Source organism: Mobula hypostoma, chromosome 7 (genome assembly GCF_963921235.1).
Source record: "Mobula hypostoma chromosome 7, sMobHyp1.1, whole genome shotgun sequence".
NCBI lineage: Eukaryota > Metazoa > Chordata > Chondrichthyes > Myliobatiformes > Myliobatidae > Mobula > Mobula hypostoma.
The window spans coordinates 43218466-43237631 of NC_086103.1; the positions used below are offsets into that span (position 1 = coordinate 43218466).

General features: G+C 37.9%; 1 protein-coding gene across 8 annotated transcripts in view; it reads right to left on the bottom strand.

Annotated features, from left to right (window-relative positions):
* The window catches only part of LOC134349270 (rho GTPase-activating protein 26-like), a 191891-nt gene extending 174815 nt beyond the window's left edge, over positions 1-17076 (bottom strand). For all 8 annotated transcript variants that reach the window (XR_010018626.1, XR_010018628.1, XR_010018627.1 and 5 more), the window contains exon 1: positions 15884-17076. Coding sequence is in view for 5 of the 8 variants with exons in the window: in XM_063053330.1 (XP_062909400.1) it covers positions 15884-16037 (154 nt within the window). In the remaining 3 variants the exon portion in view is untranslated. The remainder of the gene's footprint in view (positions 1-15883) is intronic.
* Between the last annotated feature and the right edge of the window lie 2090 nt (positions 17077-19166).

Sequence of the window (19166 nt, forward strand, 5' to 3'; positions counted from 1 at the left end):
TCCCTCCCTTCTTAAAGAATGGGGTGGAGTGACATCTGCAATGCTCCAGTCCTCAGGAACCATGCCAGCAATCTAGTGATTCTTGAAAGAACAGTACTAATGCCTCCATAAATTCTTCAGCTACTACTTTCAGAAATCTAGGGGTGCAGTCCATCTGGTCCAGGTGACTTATCAACCTCCAGGCTTTTTTAGCTTCCCAAGCACCTTCTCCTTAGGAATTGCAACTACACTCACTCTACGCCCTGACACTCTCGCATTTATGCCATTCTTCTAGTGTCTTCCACAGTGAAGACCGATGCAAAATACTTACTGTTTGTCCACCATTTCTTCATCCCCTATTACTACTGCTCTAGTGTCATTTTCCAGCAGTTAACATCAAAAGGCTAATTGTTCTGTTCATAGACAGTTGAAGATTTTGTGAAAGTGGTGTAAAAATCAAAAAAATAAAATAAAATCCTATGCCAATCTTAGGCTGAGTCACCACAGGAAGTTGGCACAACAAGTGAGTTCTTGTCCACACGATAAAATATACAAAATTAACATCTTCCCTAACCTTTCAAAACCTTTAATAATTTTTTTAAGGTTCTTAATTTAATGGAAGGATTTCACAAATTTCACCTGTTGTCCCCCTTACCCATTGAGAGCACTAAATCTTATCCACAGCACACAGGAAACATCTGAGAAAACGTTCTTTGCTACTCATTGTCCCTCAGACTTACATATTCATATCGCAAACACGAGGAAATCTGCAGATGCTGGAATTTCAAGCAACACACATAAAAGTTGCTGGTGAATGCAGCAGGCCAGGTAGCATCTCTAGGAAGAGGTACAGTCGACATTTCGGGCCGAGACCTTTCGTCAGGACTTCGTCAAGCAACTTTTATATGTATTGCTCACATATTCATATGTACACTCTGCCCTCTAACACATAGCAGATGGAATGTAATTCAGACAAGTCTGAAGTAATGCATTTTGAGAAGTTAATCCAAGGCAGGACATATACAGGGCTCTCACCAAGATAATAAATAGAAATAGAAATGTATAGATATAAGTACATAATTCCTTGAAAACGGCAACACAGGTAGAAAGGGTGGTTAAGAAGGCAAATGGCATGCTTGCCCTCATTGATCAAGACACCTAAAGTCAGAGTTAGGACATCGTGTTACTGTTGAACAAAACATCGCATACTACTGGAAGGACTTGATTTAAGACTATAACACCATAAAATATAGGAAATTAGACCATTTGGCCCATCAAGTCTACTCTGCCATTTCATCATGCCTAATTCATTTCTCGACATGTAAGGGTGAAAAATATATGTTGCCTGGATTGGAGGTATTGAAATTATAAAGACAGATTAGGTAGGTTAGATGTAATTTCCCTAGAGCAGGGTGTTCCCAACCCTTTTTATGCCATGCACGAATACTATTAAGCAAGGGGTCTGTGAGCCCCTGCCTTAGAGCAAAGAAGGCTGAGAGGTGATATGATAGAGTTATGTAAAATTATAAGATGGACAGTTAGGGTAGAAAACCAGTGTCAGTTTCCCACAGTAGGGTGGATAAAACTAAAGGGAATAGATTTAAGGTGAGGGAGAGCAGAGTTAAAGGGATTTGAGGAGGAAAGAGCAGTTGGTATTCGGACAGGTTGCTAGAGTAAGGTGGTCGAGGCAGGAACAGTAACAACATTTAAGAGGCTTCTGTACCAAGCATGCCAATGAGCAAGGCATAGCATGCTATGAAATTAATGCAGACAAGTAACATTAATATTGATACACATGATTGTTGATATTGAACCAGTGGGTTGAAGAATTACTATACAACTACTGAAGAGTTGGTGTACAACTTTGACACTCATGTACTGTAATATATCCAGTATCAGAATCAGAATGGGGTTTAATTTCACCAGCATAAATCATGAAATTCGTTAACTTAGCAGCAGCAGTACAATGCAATACATGATAATACGGAGAAAAAGTAAATCAAGTACAGTATATATATATATATATTAAATGCTTAAATCTAAAAATAGTGCAAAAAAGGTATTTTAAAAACAAGTGATATAGTGTTCATGTGTTCAATGTCCATTTAGGAATTGGATGGCAGAGGAAAGAAGCTGTTCCTGAATTGCTGAGTGTGTGCCTGCAGGATTCTGTACCTCCTTCCTAATGGTAACAGTGAAAAGAGGGCAGGTCCTGGGTGACGGGGATCCTTAATCATGGACACCGCCTTTCTGAGGCACTGCTCCTTGAAGATGTCTTGGATACTACGGAGGCTAGTACCCAAGAAGGAGCCGACTAATTTTACAGCTTTCTGTAGCTTCTTTCAATCCTGTTCAGTAACCCCCTCTTTCTAGACAGTGATGCAGCCTGTCAGAATGCTCTCCACGGTACATCTGTTGAAGCTTTCAAATCTTTTAGGTGACAAACCAAATCTCCTCAAACTCCTAATGAAACATAGCCACTGTCTTGCCTTCTTTATAGCTGCATCGATATGTTAGGACCAGTATGAGAAGTTATTTTAAAAATCTTAGAAACAAAAATAAAACATGCATTTTTCCAAATTTCATAAAACTTAATACCCTAATTTCCCAAAAGAATATGTCTGGTAAAGATAGTTTCTAACAATCCTCATTGGCATGTAACAGCTATGGGTGTTATTTTTGCAAAATCACAAATTAACGTCACAGGTGAAGTGACAGTGTATGGCAAGTAAATATTCTAGTGTTGTGCACCTTGGTCTGGAGGAACATCATTTCGTATGGCAGCATACATGTACATGACTGAATGACAATAAACTTGAAGTTGAACTTAACAAGTTAAACTGAAATTTTAGAAACACAACACTTTTGCTGAAAAGAACTACATCAATTGCTGAGAAAGTATAACCAATCTCATTTACAGGTTATTTATTCAGAATTGATGGTTCTTAACATGAAATAAGTTAGATTGCAGGTCACATTTTACCAAATCTTCAAATGGCATTAACTCAATGTAGGTTGAAATATCCATAGTAAAGATTGGTCTAAAATAAGACTCTAGATGAAAACTCTGTCAATCCACTTTTGATATGGCATCGGTGCGAATATTCCATAGAATCACACGAAACCAAAATCTTTGCTCGGAGAAGCAAGACATGCAGATAAGGCAAAATCATGCAGGGTTCTTTAAGGGTGCATTATCATACACTAGCTTGCTGCTATGTATGCAATATCCAGCTGAGTCAACATAAACTGATCCTCAACTTCATCCCAGTTAGCTCTTTTCACTTTTTAAGTTAGAACTTAGAACAGCACATCACAGGAACAGGCCCTTTGACCCATGATGTTAATTTATATCCCTCCATACTCTGCATATTCATGTGTACATCTAGGTTAATCATTACATTAATTTGTCAATCCACAAAACCTGTTATACTCCATTTCCTATAGAAATCCTTACCCAAGCAGTATTTTTTTACCTCCTTCCTCATCTCCATTCAGAGCACAAAACAGTCCTTCCAGGTGAGGCAACATTTCAACAAATCTGCTGGGGTCATCTATCACTCCCAATGCAACCTCATCTATATTGGTGAGACCCAATGTAAATTGGGAACTGCTTCGTCGAACACCTCCACTTCATGAACCAAATGTCTAACTTCCCAACAGCCCAATGTTTTAATTCCAATTCCCTTTCCCATTCTAATATGCTAGTACATAACCTCCTCTTGTGCTACTATGAGGCCACCCTCAGGGTGGAGGAGCAATACCTTATATTCCGTCTGGATCGCCTCCAACCTGATAGCATGAATATCAATTTCTCCTTCTGGTAAAAAAAATTTCCCTCCTCTTCTCCTCTTCTTCTATGCCCCACTCTAGCCTCTTAACTATTCTCACCTGCCTATCACCTCTTCCTTATGCTGAAGGAACTCACCAGGTCAGTCTGCATCTATGGAGAGGAATAAATAGTTGATGTTTCAGCCTGAGGCCCTTCATCACAACTGGGAATGAAGGGGAAGAAGCCAGAATAAGAAGGTGGAGAAGAGATAGGAATACGTGGAAGGTGATTGGGGAAGCCAAGTGAGAGGGAAGGTAGGTTGGAAAGGACTTTAAAAAGTCTGGTTAAGTTAACAGCATAACACCCAACTCAAATATATTATCAATAAATCAAGGAACAACTGAATGGTCAACACTGATTAATGCGTACATAGCCTAACTAGACAAAAGACAAATTAACTTAAAACTGTTAAACAAAAGGTTAGCTGCATCAATCATCCATGTAAGTCTCAAAAACAGTAGGCAATGTCTCAACCTCAACCCATTTTAATCAGACAATGCAAGACATGATGCACCAAAAGTACACCAGTAATGAGCAATATTATCATGAAGGTGTGTACTGTCGAGGACAATGAAATTAAATGCATTTCAATTACAATTAACACATTAGTATGCTATGCAGCGACCCTGCATTAACCAGTTGTTTAGAGACATTAAATCTTCGTTAACTAATTACTTGGAAAACTGATGAAGTAGTCACACAATTCACTTTTAATAAATGTTTACACATAGCATTTAATTCCATTTTACACAGGTTCCCAGCTCCCATTTTCATCAAATTTAAATTGCAGTGGCATATTTTCCCCCGATTAGTTTAACACAGTACTCAAACATATTCAATCTACCCTTAATCTGTACCAGAGCAATAGCACAATGCAGACATCTAAGCTGTTTTTCTGTTACAAATGTTTTATAGTGCCTCTTACATTTCGCTCAGATTCAATAATTCATAATTTTACCCTTATTTAGGGCTTTCAATGAAGCTAGCATTTAAGAATTATAAATCCTCAGAAGTTTTTCCAAATGCTGGTTGACAAATCACATGATATAGCATCAGATGTACTGATACAAAGGTATCGACCCTAACCACTTGCCTGCGTAGAGTTTCTAGATCTCACCTAGGCCACAGGCAAGTCATTTTAATTGGGTTTGAAGAGTAGTTAACAGCCCATAATGCCACTGAACTTAGAAAAATAATGGTCAGATCAGAAAATGTATTTGCAACAATTTATTTCACAAGCCACTAAAGCAAGGTCAAAACAAACTATCTATTCCTTAGAAATAACAAAGCTATATTCAAGTTTAGAACCACAGGGCAAAGATTAGCAATGTAGTAAATGTCTACTTCCCTCCGGGAGAAGGCTCAGGAGCTTGAAGACTCGTACAGCCAGATTTGGGAACAGCTTCTTTCCAACTGTGATAAGACTGCTGAACGGATCCTGACACGGATCTGGGCCGTACCCTCCAAATATCCAGACCTGCCTCTCGGTTTTTTTGCACTACCTTACTTTCCCTTTTCTATTTTCTATTTATGATTTATAATTTAAATTTTTAATATTTACTATCAATTTGTACTCCAGGGAGCATGAAGCACAGAATTAAATATCACTGTGATGATCGTACGCTCTAGTATCAATTGTTTGGCGACTATAAAGTATAAAGTACTTGTTTCCTCATGTAAAGTACTTGTTTATTAGTTTGAACCATTTTACATACCTATAAAACAGCACTGAAAGACTGAATTGTGCTGGGAGTTCCATCTTCTAAAACACCATATATTCTACTCAAAATTACTTCTTTTTAAAATGCTGCTTATATGTAATACATCCATAGTTCCCTTTTAAAATAGACTTTATTTTATTTCACAAACAAACTGTAAATTACCTAACTTATGGATTTGCACAGTGCAAAGGAATTCAAAAAGAAACCCAGAAAAGTTTTGGCACATTGAAGAATAGTGGAAGTAAAAATCAACTATTTGCTTTTTCAATTAGACAAGAGTTTTCACTAACATAATATCCACCATTCATTAATAATAGGAGTTGGTACAAGTATTAAAGCAGAGAAACACACTTTAATTTCACGCCAATGACTTCATTAACAATACCAAGATAAGGAAACCCACCCAATATTACCAACCTCAAATTTACATGATGTATCGGGGGTTGGGGGGGGTGGAGAACCACCTGCATTCTTACATTTATTGTACTTTATGATATATTGCTATCTAAAGATACCATTTGACCTGCTGATAATCTTCCAGGTGCTACAGTTCTTTTTTTTTGTTTTTATGGCCTATTAATGAAGATTATTTGGAGGAGAATTATTTCATTTATAAAAATTTGGGCAACAAATGCTTGAACAGCAAAATTAACTAATTTCTCACATTTTCTAATTTGTAAATTATTATGAACATATTAATTAATTTCAGAAAGTACCTGAATATACACACTTTTCAATACAAATGAACAGTGTCTGAAAAAAAGTACAAGTTAATCATTCTGAGACCTTCAAAATTGCAAAAATGTAACTTAACAAGATTCATAAAATTGAATTCCTGGCTTAAACTTCATCTCATATTTGCTTTGACTACAATTTGAACACCTAGCAAAACAAGCAGCCTGACATTGCTTCAAGGTTAAGAAAAGGTATCATTACTGGATCACATTCAATATGCACGATTTTGACCAAAAACCTATTTAAATAAAACTAATATTTATAAGTATTAGAAAGTTTGAGATGAACAGGGAGCTATTACTATTGCATACGATGGTACAAATAACAAGAAGAATGTGGTTAGAAAGCAATTCATTACTCAACACTCATGCTTGTCCTCAGAAGGACAAAGCAGAGTACAACAAAGATAACCTGCTAAAAAAATGGACTTGGATTCAGTGAATGTCTGTAATTCATGAAGGGCAAAACCAATTTGAAAAGACTTTCAAATCGATTCTAACTTAATTTTTATACAATCAGGTACATGTGACACAGTCAGTTTTCCTTTCAAGAAGAATTGTAAGATAAAATAACAAGGATTTCCAAAACACCGTGCTACAATTCTGCCTCGCCTTCAAAATTCAGGGTAATGTAATAATTATACCAGAATGTTTAGGGATCCTTTTATGAAGTGATTAACATAACTCTAGACCACATGTGAAAATTAACTTATCTAAAGCAGAAATATGAACTATTTTGATCACACTAAGATTACAGTTTACAGATTTTGAATCTCAACTTGAAATAGCTACAAAAATAAATTGAAAATAATTTGGATTAACAAATAAACCAAAACAATACTGTACAATTCTAATATATCAAAACCATTAAAACATCAAAACATCTTTTATTCTGCAAACCTGTAATGTTACGAACTTTAAAGTATACATCAGTGTAATACAAATAAAGTTGCCAGAATTCCTCTTAGCCATTATCATCAAAGGAGTATAGAACTCTCCACGAGATAGTTTTGATAGCTCTGCACATGCAGGTTATTTCTGTACCTGAATCAGATGTCCCTTTCACTCTTATTACTTAAGTTCTAATTTTAAACAGGTATTTTTATTCTGAAAGATGACACTGTACTATCATCAGTAAAGCTGTTTAGCTCATATGGAGATAAACTTGTAGATCTAGTTACCAAAAAATTGTATGTACTTAAAACTACATGAATGTCAATTATTGGTGGATATGATCTATTTGTTTTTTTCAAGCTTGTTAGAAATTTCTAATAAATGCTTATTTAATCTTGGGAAAAAGACGGCATACTTTTGATGTTTCAAAAAAATGGAAAGCTTCTGTTGTTTTCACTTGAATGAATAAATAATCCAATTTTGATTACAACAAATGTTAACAACTCAAGATATTCAGCAGTGTGTTACAGTTATCATAGTCTTCTTTTAGTTTAAACACATACAAGTATAAATCACAACAGAAACTAAAGATAGGCCAGGACTTTCTATTCTAATACACCGTGTCTCATTTCTTCAAATATAAGTTGTAAAAGAGCTAGGTCAGAAATACAATTACATAGGCAAATACATATAAATTTATTCTGTGTTTTTAAAAATATGCATACAAATTTCAAAATTAAAAGGCATTTCAATCACCAAAACCATTCCTTCCTTTACCACTTCTTCCTCATTAAAAATTCTAATGCAGGGAACTTGCATGAGTTGTGAGCCACCAGCTCAGTTTGCCACTTTCCAGTTTAACCTCCGCACTTTGTTCTGAACAATCATAGCCTTCCCAAATTATTTGTTACTATTAATAATATAAAAAGTATGATACAAAGTTAAGATTTTGGAATATTAAGACAGGTACCAAATCATATGTGTGTCCCCTGATGTAGTTCTGCTCCTCTGTACCTCTAATGTTTCTCTTGAAGACTACACATAAGTTTTTGACTTCCTGGGTTATTTTAGCAAAGAAAATATTGAAAATCAAGTTACTTTTTCAAAAGAGATCATGTACTTTTAATTAATATTTGGAATGTCAGCATAGCTGGCCAGGCCAGCATTCACTGTTCCATGCGAACGTCTCCGGCCTTCCCTTTCTTGATCACTAGGACAATGGGCATGGCCCAATCGCTCCACTCAACCTTAGAGAGAATTTCAGGTGCTTCCAGGCTCTGCAGTTCAGCATCTACTTTAGAACATAGTGTCTAAGGCACTGGGTGCACTTTATGGAATCTTAATGTTGCTGTTTCAACCAGTTCAATTCTAATCTGCATGCCTTTGAGTTTACCAATCCCCTTCTCAAACAACTTCTCATTAGCATTAATGAGTGCCAGTCTCTGATTTGTGCTGCCATTGCCTGTTGATGTCACACTGATAGCTTTGACTGAGTGGCAGTCTAGTTGGATTTTTCATAACCATTCATGTCTGAAAAGTGCTGGCACTCCACTTTTCAATACATAAGGCTCTAACTATTGTGTTTAACCTCCATATGTTACATTCATTTTCAGTTTGCCTTTGGGAGACACTTTTTCACCTGTGTAAGTCTTTAGCATCTCGGAGGTCTTCTCTAATGGTATCTTAGGAAACAGTCTGTTGTAGTCAGCCTCTGGAATTACGTACAAAGCTGACCCTGTATCCAGCTCCATTTGCCACATCGATAACATCTTTGGCTTTTTGCACTATTCAGGGACATTTTGTGCACTTCACATTCTAACCTCCTTTTCTGTAATTCTACTGCATCCTTTGCTGCAGTCTCCAATGATATTGCAATGGTCAATGCCCGTTCTAAGGTTAGGTCTCTTTTGGACAGTAGCCTCTTTTGAGTGTTTTAACTATGCATGAAACATACAAGCCTGCTCTTAATGCATCAGAAAGTCCATATCTAAAATCAGAATACTGGGAAACTTTGCGCAGTTCTGCAATGTATTCAGAAAGGCTTTTGTCTTTTGATTGGTTCCTTTTGTAAAATCTAAATCTCTCAGCTATTACCAGTGGTTTAGGGCTCAAGTGATTTTTGAAAATTGTAACAATTTTGTCGAGGATCTTGCTTGCTGGCTTTTCAGGTTACTAAGTTGTGTAAGAGACTGTACATTCTTGGGCCCATTAAGGAAGAACTGTTGGGGCTATCTTTTGCTCCTCCACATTACTTACTTCACAATACAGTTCAACCCTCTCAACACATAACTTCCAGCCTTTATTATTGCTATCAAATTCATCAACTTTCCTGAATGAAGCCATCACCAAGTTATATTCATTTTAAATTCAGTGTGTCTTTCACTGTTACTCAGGAGTTCCTTTGCTAGCATCCGTGACGGCTTTCTCATGCTGTTTAACTCTGTTTCATCCTGTAACTGTCGGTGCAGTTCGTGATACTTTCTGACATTCAGGTTTGTACTCATCACCAATTTGTTGAATTTGTACACAACCATATTTCGATTAAATAAAAGCACGCAAACGAGCGATGGCTTTAACTGGTGTATTCACATTGCAGCGAGAGCAATGTACATGCACAGACAACAGATCAATACATAGTGCTGGGTCGGGGGGAGTCATTGCTCTAAAAGAAATAGATACATATATTACAATATGAATAATGAAATTCAGGGCAAAGGTTTCTGCTTTGGCACCATTTGGAGATCCTTGTACAAACCGAATTCAAAGGGATCCTCGGAAGGAGGCTATGGTTGATGTACAACTGGAAGTCTCTGTTTTAATATAAAAGATCAGTAATACAAGACAAAGATGAGACAATGAAACATGCCGGAGTATCATGGGCTTTGGAACTCCCTTTCCTGAAGGGCAATGAAAGCAGGGTTTTTTGAATATTATGAAGCAAAGGCAGATAGACGTTTTCTTAGCGAGCGGATAAAAGTTTGCACCAGATACCTGGGAATATACGTAGAGTTGAACTAATGAAGATCAGCCATGATGTTAAATGGCAGAGCAGTGGAACTGTCTCCTACTAATTCCTATGTTTCTATATCTTTGTATAAATATATTCCTACGTTTCTATATCTTCGTATGGTTAAATTTCCACTCTGAGCATTTGCACATCACTCTGTTAAGTTTACATGAACCCTTTTAATATGGCTGTGTGTTGTACATTATTTTCTCTTAAACTTTCAACCTTTTTGCAGATCCCTCTCTGGTATCAACCTCCAGGCTCTATCCCTCACTGCTGCCACCTTCTCTCAACCCTGTCTCCCCACCCTACCATGCTTCCTTCCCTTTTATTCACCGCTACTATCTTTTGGTGAGACTTGAAAGCATTTGCTATACCATTTGTGCTTGTGCCTTGAGTTAGCAAACCCATGCCTCTGCAATTCTTTTCTCCCACCTTTTTATGTCTAACCCCTCCTTTAAGTTTCTCCTTAAACTTTCCTCCTTGCTCATTTGTTTTAATAGTTTCTTATGTTCCTTGATTTTTTTTTTAAATGATAATCTTGGAATGCTTTGCCTCATTAAATTAGTGAATGAACGTACTGCTGTTGTTGGTTTTCCCTTTGCTGCTCTTTCTCTCAATCTCTTCTTTTGCTTTACTCTTTTTTCACTTTTCCCTGTTTTGGCCCCACCCCCATCTCTCTTCTGCCCTTAGCAGTATATAATCACTCAGTGTGTAAAAAAAGTATCTTTTTCTCACTTCACATTTGGTTATATTAATAATACTTCAATTTCATGACAAAGATTCTGGACTCCTCCAGCAATGGGAACAGTTTTGAGCTACAGTGCCTATGCTCCTCACAAGTACCTTTATTACAAAGAGAACACAAGCTGCTCCAATTTATTCACATAACTACAGTTGTGCAAGGTCACAATGAGGTTGAGTCCATCTTATGGTACGAGGGAAACATTCAATAGTCTTATAGCAGCAGAATAGAGACTATCCTAGAACCTGGTGGTACATGCTTGTAGGCTTTTGGTCAACGGGTGGGGGGAGAAGAGAGAAAGTCTGGGTGGGTGGGATCTTTGATTATGCTGGCTGCTCTACTGAGGCAGAGAAAAGTATAGACAGAGTCCATGGAGGGGCGGCTGGTTTCTGTGATTTGCTGAGCTGTACACACAACTCCCTGCATTTTCTTGTGGGCACATCAGAGCAGAGCAGTTGCCATACCAAGCCATGATGCATCTGGATAGGATGCTTTCTAGGGTGCATCAATTAAAAATTGGCGAGGGTCAAAGGGGACATGCAGATTTCTTTAGCCTCCTAACGATGTTGCAGCATTGGTGATCTTTCTTTGCCATGGCAACAGCATGGTTAGAACAGGATAGGCACCCTGTGATGTTCACACCTAGGATCTTGACCTTAGCACTACTGATTTAAACTGGAGAATGTACACCACCCTCTTCCTTAAGTCAATGACCTGCTCTTTTGTTTTGCTGACATTGGAGGAAAAGTTCTTGTCATGGCACCATGTCTCTAGGCTCTCTATCTTCTTCCTGTTCTCTGACTTATTATTGAGATACAGCCCACTACAATAGTATTATATGGAAACCTGTAGATGGAGTTGCTGCAGAATCTGTCTACATGGTTGTGAGCGTACAGGGAATAGAGTAGGGGGCTGAGGATGCAGCCTTGTGGAGCACCAGTGTTGAGAACAATCATGGCTGAGGTGTTGCTGCCTGTCCTTATTGATTACAGTCTGTTGGTCAGGAAGTCAAAGATCTATTTAGAAAAGAATCCACAATTATTGGAATCTTCATGTAAATGGATATGCCTGTATTATCCAGTTGCTGACTGTGCATAGGCAGAGGCACATCTTGTGTTCTGAAATGGATACAGTATTTGTATTAGTCCTGAGTGCTTATTTAATTAATTTGCAAACAGACTATGGAGAAATTTGTGTGCAAGTTATTTAGAATGACAATTACAACTGTTATCTTAATCAGCTTATCACACTTCTACCCAGTAATACACAATAATGAATTCAAATCTTGCCAACATCGGTGATTTGTACAAAGTAATTTCTACCTGCCCTCCTACATGTCAAGTGTCTGAATCTGCTCAAAGCTCAGCATTGCAGCTTTCTGTTTAAAGCTTGACCAACTTCTCAACATTTGCTGGACCAGATTGCCTACCTGTATCTTTTTAAGCAACATGCTTTCACAGTCAAATGGGATCCGAACTTCACAAAAGAACACTGAGGCAGGCTGGTGCAACGTTTATTTGAAATTGGTTAACTGATATTAGTCTTGTAATATTCCTTTGCAATAATCTCCTCCTGCAACATAAATTTAAATAATCCCATGAATCCACCTTTTGATACCTCTAAAAACCCACCTCTTTGACTAAGCTATTTGTAGAAATCCCTGGATCTGTTTCCATTCCCCTTGTCTTTGAGACCTCTTGTGAAGCCCCTCAAAATACTTAACAATGCTGCTTAAGTCTAGGTTATCCCTGGTTCATTATTCAAGAATCATTTGAAAAAAATGATTTAAAAAAATCTACCCATCTGGAAGTTCAAAGGCATGTGTCTTTGATAAATTGATCTAACTGTCATACAGGGAGTTTGCAATAAAAATTGTCTGCGAACTCCCTGTAATCTCACAGGAATATCTTCTTAGGAGCAGGTCAAGAAGACACTCACTATTACCTTCTGAAGGACAATTACTATAGTGATGAACTATGTCTGCATTAAGTGCATTTTCTCTGAGCTGTAACACTTTATTTGGCCTTCCGTTATTCTGTACTACCTCAATGCACTGCTTGAATAATTTTATCTGTATGGACAAGTTTTTCATTGTACCTCATGACAATAATAATAAACCAAATTTGCAGAATTCACACCATCAGAAAGTATATTTAAGCCTTAAATTTCCAGTATTCTCTTTCAACTCCAAGATTAGAGTAAATAAAAGTAAAGTAGTTGTTGCTCATCATATAAACCATATTTACTCTAATATACAACTTATCATAAAAAATTAGATTCAAAGATAAAACTACAAGAAACAGTAGAGACGATGCCTCATGAATGCAGTGATCAGGATTCAACCCTGACCTTGCATGCTGCCTGTGTAGATTTTGCACACTCCATGAATTGCAAGGTTTTCCAACCACATCCTAAAGACATGCAGATTGATATACACTGTATATTGTACTGGTTTACACAGTGAATGAATGGCAGAATCTGGGGGACAGAATACAGGGAGAGGTTTTGGAGAAATAGGATTAATCTGTATGCTGGCCTATAGTCAACAGACAGAAATGGCCTTCCTCTGCGCAAAAAAAATATGGAAATCAATATTACCATAACAACTAAAATGCTCCTAGAAGCAAACTTATTTTATTCAACCTAAGCACTCAAACTGTCAGCAGTGCTAAAAGAAAAGTAATAGCTTTACAAAATTATTTTTCAGAACTATACAATGCCAATTACCTGCAGACACACCCTACAATGGAATTAAAAAATTGTTTTCATGTCTGTACATGCTAGCAACATGCAATAAAATCTGCAAAATGAAAAGTAGACTTCTTTATATTAGAACTCAGCAACACAACTAAACTGACTACTTTTGACATCTAGCTCACCAACATGGTAATGCATGTCTGGAAAGTGAATTGCTTTGAACTATTATCCATTTTTTAAATCTGTCTTTTACAGTAATAAACTTAACTATTCCTCCAAATATATATTCATACCTGTCTTTTCCTCTACCAATGGCAATCCTCCAAATTTTACAGAAACACAAGACTGCAGATGCTGGAATGTGAAACTGCTGGAGGAACACAGTAGATCAAGTATATCTGTGAGAGTGTGGATGAGAGGAATTGTCAACGTTTCAGCATGAGACCCTGCATCAGGACCGATGCACGACTCGACCCAAAACTTCAACAATTTCAACATGCCCCCAATTATAAATTGGGTTATTGGATTAATGACACTTACTTAAACATGCTGCAAATCCAGTAAACCCTGTCTGCAGTTTTCTCTGGATATTAAATCTTTGATCTAGTTTGTATGGAGAAGCTGTCATTCAGCCAAAGGGTTAATGCCTTCAAGTGATGTCAAAGTTTTGATGGGGTCACTGTCCTGTGCATTAAAGAGCAGATGCAACTGACCACACACTGACCTTTCAGAGAAACAGAAAACCAAATACAAGCTAACTGACCTGCTTGCGAAGCTCTCAGAGCTTTCTCCTTTTGTCAATAAGATAGCCTTGAGTGTAATTTTGCTATTACTAAATTTGCCACAGGCTGACAGTTCCTATTTTCAAGACGTATCCAAGACACGGTCAGTGTAGTTTTATGATACTTCAGTGGCATCATAAAAATACCTTGACAGTGCCAAACTTATCAGAAGTGTCATCATGGAACAGTCTTCTACAAATTCAGTTAATTTTTATTTTTAAAAAATATTATCCTGTAGTACATTTTCTCCAGTTCTGTCAAATTTACATACAAATCAAGCCAAACAACACAAAATAAGGAAAACATAATTAATTTTAAAACTTTCTTTCTGAGTCTAAGGTTCACAAATGTTTCAAAAACCTTGAAAGATTTCAAAGGCAACTTTGAGAAATAAAAGCTTGGGAGACTGCAAAGTGATGAGGCTTAAGAAAGTTTAATTACAGTATTTGCTTTCAAAGGCTAAATAGCAAAACAAGTCCATTTTTACAGTCAATTCAACAGCCTGAATTTCAAAACAAAGGTACAATATGGCAGTGTAAGTAAATACAATGCACCTAAGCTTAGTTTGTGCTGAAAGACAAAAAGCAGTAACTGCCATCTCTGTGAATCACAGCAAGCCAGTTAGCTTCTTAAAGTAATGTTTAACAGTCACAAGGATAGGTGTGATTCAATGAATACAAAATCCTCATATTTAAACTGCAATATAATTATATTCAAGATTGCAATCAACTGAAAATCAATAAATGAATATATGCTGTGATAATTCACATTTATTTTAATTTAAATTGTGCGATTGACATTAAAAGATTACTTTTCACATGGCCATATACCCTAACTTGCATTTGTGACGTTCAATATTTGTTGCTTCTGCCAAGTGACAAGTTGCACCTCAGGGTGTTGCATCACAGTTTTGTTGTCAACTTTGGGTTTTTTTTTCATAATAGATTCTCTGTAATAAACTGATGTTAAGGTCAAAAATCAAAAAAATGTTGATCATACAGGAACATATATAAATAAAATGCTTATATATAGGAATATTTTAACTAATATAAGCTATTTATTTATACTTTATATACAATTTTTTCTGACATATTGGATATTGCACAGAGCTAAATAAGCATTTCTAATTCCTATAATTAAATGCTTGAAAAAAACAAGTTTTAAATTAGATGTAATATATTAATGTGTTCTCCCTCTTATTTTATAGGCTCGCCAACTCTCACCAATGATGTAAAATATGACTGCAACTAACTGGTATCTATATTAACCCAACGAAATAGAAAGACAAAGTTTTGCATAATCAGTGCTCATAATGAACTTCTTTTAATCAAGAGGCACTTTTTCATTCAATTTCAAAAATTTACCACTGCAAATGAACACTTGATTACAAGGTTTTATTATAGAAACTTGAGATTTTTCATTATTTCAACAACCCTGATCTTCAGAAACTCACGTCATGACATCAAATAAGCGACTGTGCTTTAAAACTTACTTTTCATTGCCTGAATCAATGCTTTTCCATCTTTAATCAGAGCTTTAATGAACTTGTTTGTTTTTTCCAGCTCTGCCTCGTGAAACTTGATTTTATCCCGGAAATGCGGGCTGTCCAGGTAACAATCGCTGAATTCCAGTGCTGGTAGGCCCATGATTAGCAACAACAGAAAGGCTAACAATTAGCAGTTCAAAAGCACGGGGCTCCAAAGTTCAAGATCACAGTTCCAAACACTTTTGCAGCGGAATTGCTGCAATGCAGACGATTACAATATTTCACAATTCCCCACTGTGCTTCTTCACCCTATGTCTCGATTCCTAAGCACTTGTTTCCTCCCCCTCCCTCTGATGCTTCTGGATGAGCTTTTCCCTGCACTTTTTTTTCTCTCTCTCTCTCTCTGACTGTCTCTGGGCTCAGTCAGTTTTGCCCGATCAATCCGTTGGTGTATATTTCTCTGTCTAATTCTTCCTGTATGTGTATCCCAATCTGACAGAGGTCGGGTCCCACTTTCGCTGCTTAATGCATTGTGCCCCTCCAATAAGGACAATTCTTCTCCCCACCCTGGTGCCTGTTTCCTTCTGATAAGTAAACTTGTATCTTTCCCTCCCCTTCTGATGGTTGAAGTATATTATCTCCTCACACCCTAGTGTATGTGTACGTCCTTTACCCAGGGATCTTCTATTGGACAAGACGCTGTGCCCAATGTGAGTGTGTCCCTCTCCCTCCTCTCTGATGGTTCAGACACTACTCCTGGCCAGTCCTCTGCGTGTGTGTCCCTCTCCTTCCCCTCTGATGGCTGAGACACTATCACTGCCTACTCTGGTGCGTGTGTGTGTGTGCCTTTTTCTCCCTTTTCCTTTCCTCTCCCTGGTGCGTCTCCCGAGGGTTCGCGTTGTCTAAGCCGGTACTCCTAACCGGTGTCGCCCTCAGGAGCTGGTCGGGTTGCAGTGGAATCGACTCGAGTCGGCCGCTGGTTTCCGATTGCTTCACATTTTCGATGAAAAACTTCATGAAGGTTCCGCTCGCGCTTCCGTCGGCTTGACAACCAAACCCGATTCCTATGGTAACGATTGACGGATGGGCTAGCCAATGGGAAATCCGACCAATCATACGTCCCGTCACACGGATCAAGTTAGGTTGAACTGTATTCGCAACCCTCAACGTTATTCGTGGGCGGGACTTGAGGGGACGAATTAAAGGCAAGTATTGCGTTTGGGCAAATATCCAAACCTTAAAGGGATGGGTGACATAATTCTTCATACGAGTTTCCAACGCATTACTTATTCAAGTCTCGGTTTCAGCGAATTAGGTACGCGTTCGTTTGAGTACCTGACCAGGATAAGTTTTTCCGACTATTTAACTCAATTAAGTTGAAAACTTTGTACCCTTAGCCAACAAAAATCACTCTGTCAGTTTTGATACGTTCGTTTCTTTCGACATCCACACCCTTTTGGTGGACTCAATTCCAGACCACACCCCTGGAAAACGTGTTGGCCTGATTTCTTTCTGTAAAAGCCCAATGCTACTTCTAAAAACTATGCATTCTTACTTTGCAATCATCCTATATTAAATTATTTTATCAAGACTAAAACATTAAATTCCATTCATGTAAGTTTAATCAAGAAAAACCATTCCAAATATAATTGTTACCAAGCAAAAATAAATTTGATGTCAAAGAGTAAGCAAAAGATTGGTCACAGCCAAGTATTTAATGCTGCCTTCAAGGAAGCAAGTAGAGAGGTCCTTTTAATCGAGTTATAATATAAGATTTATGGAACAGTCCTTATAAACAAATCCTTTGAACTTCGTTATCATTCAGGCTAAATGTTTCTGAGGTGTGGTGCCTAAAACTGAAAGCATCATTTCCTCATTTTTCTGTTCCAACATGAGATAAAAGCTCCAAATAATTAGCTATTTTGTTTACTTTCCTACCAGTGCACTGTTTTTATTGACGTGTATGTTGGCACAAAACTCGACAGTCATATATATTTCACAAATTTATGCTGACTGCTCAGTTCTTTTATTACTAGTAATTGATTTCAGTAAGCTGCTCACAGCTGATGATAAACTGGCCTGGTTACTTGCTTTCTCCTTCAGTAAGCAATGATGAGAGAAAAAGGATCTTGTGCTTTCCCGGCGTATATGACTGGTAAACTCTACCTGGGCTTCCAGCCAGGTACAGGTATCAATTGTAACCAACATTTTGATAACAAACACTGCCATCTTCATCAGTAATGCTGAGAGAATCTCACTTTTCTAATTGAAAGACAAAACTTTAGGAAGCTTTGGTATCCTTTGCCCCTCTCATCCCTTTCCTAATACCTCTGTCCTTCCTCTGGTGTCAGATGGTTGTTGTGATGCGCCTGGTGTGATGGTGCAGTGGGTAGTGCTTATTGCTCTCACTTTCAGCTTCCACCACTGGCTAGCAGTCTTGCAAAAAGGAGAGCTGAATGTGTAAGTCTCTCCCTACTGGTACATAGCCTCTGCAAAAGCAAGCCTCATGTAGTGCCTCCTCACTGGCTGCACACAGAAACTGAACTTCTTTCAGACTTGGGCTGAACTACAGAGGACAGGGAGGAGGTCTGGCCCCTGCATACCTAGCACACAGGCCTACCGATGTGTGGACAAGCCCTGGTGCTCCTGAACCAGATCCCTAGCTCTGGGTAAATAGTCCCACTGCTTTGTGGGCAGCCTTGGAAGAGACGAAGGCTATGGGAGTAAGCCCAGACAGTGGCTGGACGTCATCGAATATCCTTCCTGCAGCTCCTGCAGCCAAGCTGATGCCAAATATATTGCTTCATGAGCTTTCCTTTGGACTACACTGGTGAGGCCGAGAGGGGGATCTTGACAACTGGGCATCTCACGATCTCCATACCTTCCACACAGGCTTGTGATGATGATGATCACCCATTGTCCTCTGAGACAGACTGATGCCAACCAACCTCCCTAGATCTTAAGGCCTGTAATGCTTAGTTCTCAACCATGTTTGATTATAGTCCGGCCTCTATAATGATCATAGCATCATAACTTAGATGTACAAACGTTTGTAGTTTTACATCTGCCTGAAGAATATCAGAAATAGTGGTAGGTTAGCCAGCTCCCTGATCCTTTCCTGCCATTGTTAACTTTTTCCACAGTTTTGTATTTATCTCAAATACCATCATGGCAATGGTGGAATTCATATTCAATTAATATCCTGAAAACAATAAATTAATAAACATGCAACTATCAGATTGTCATAAAGCCTGTCAGCTTCATCTATGTCCTTTAGGAGAGGATACAG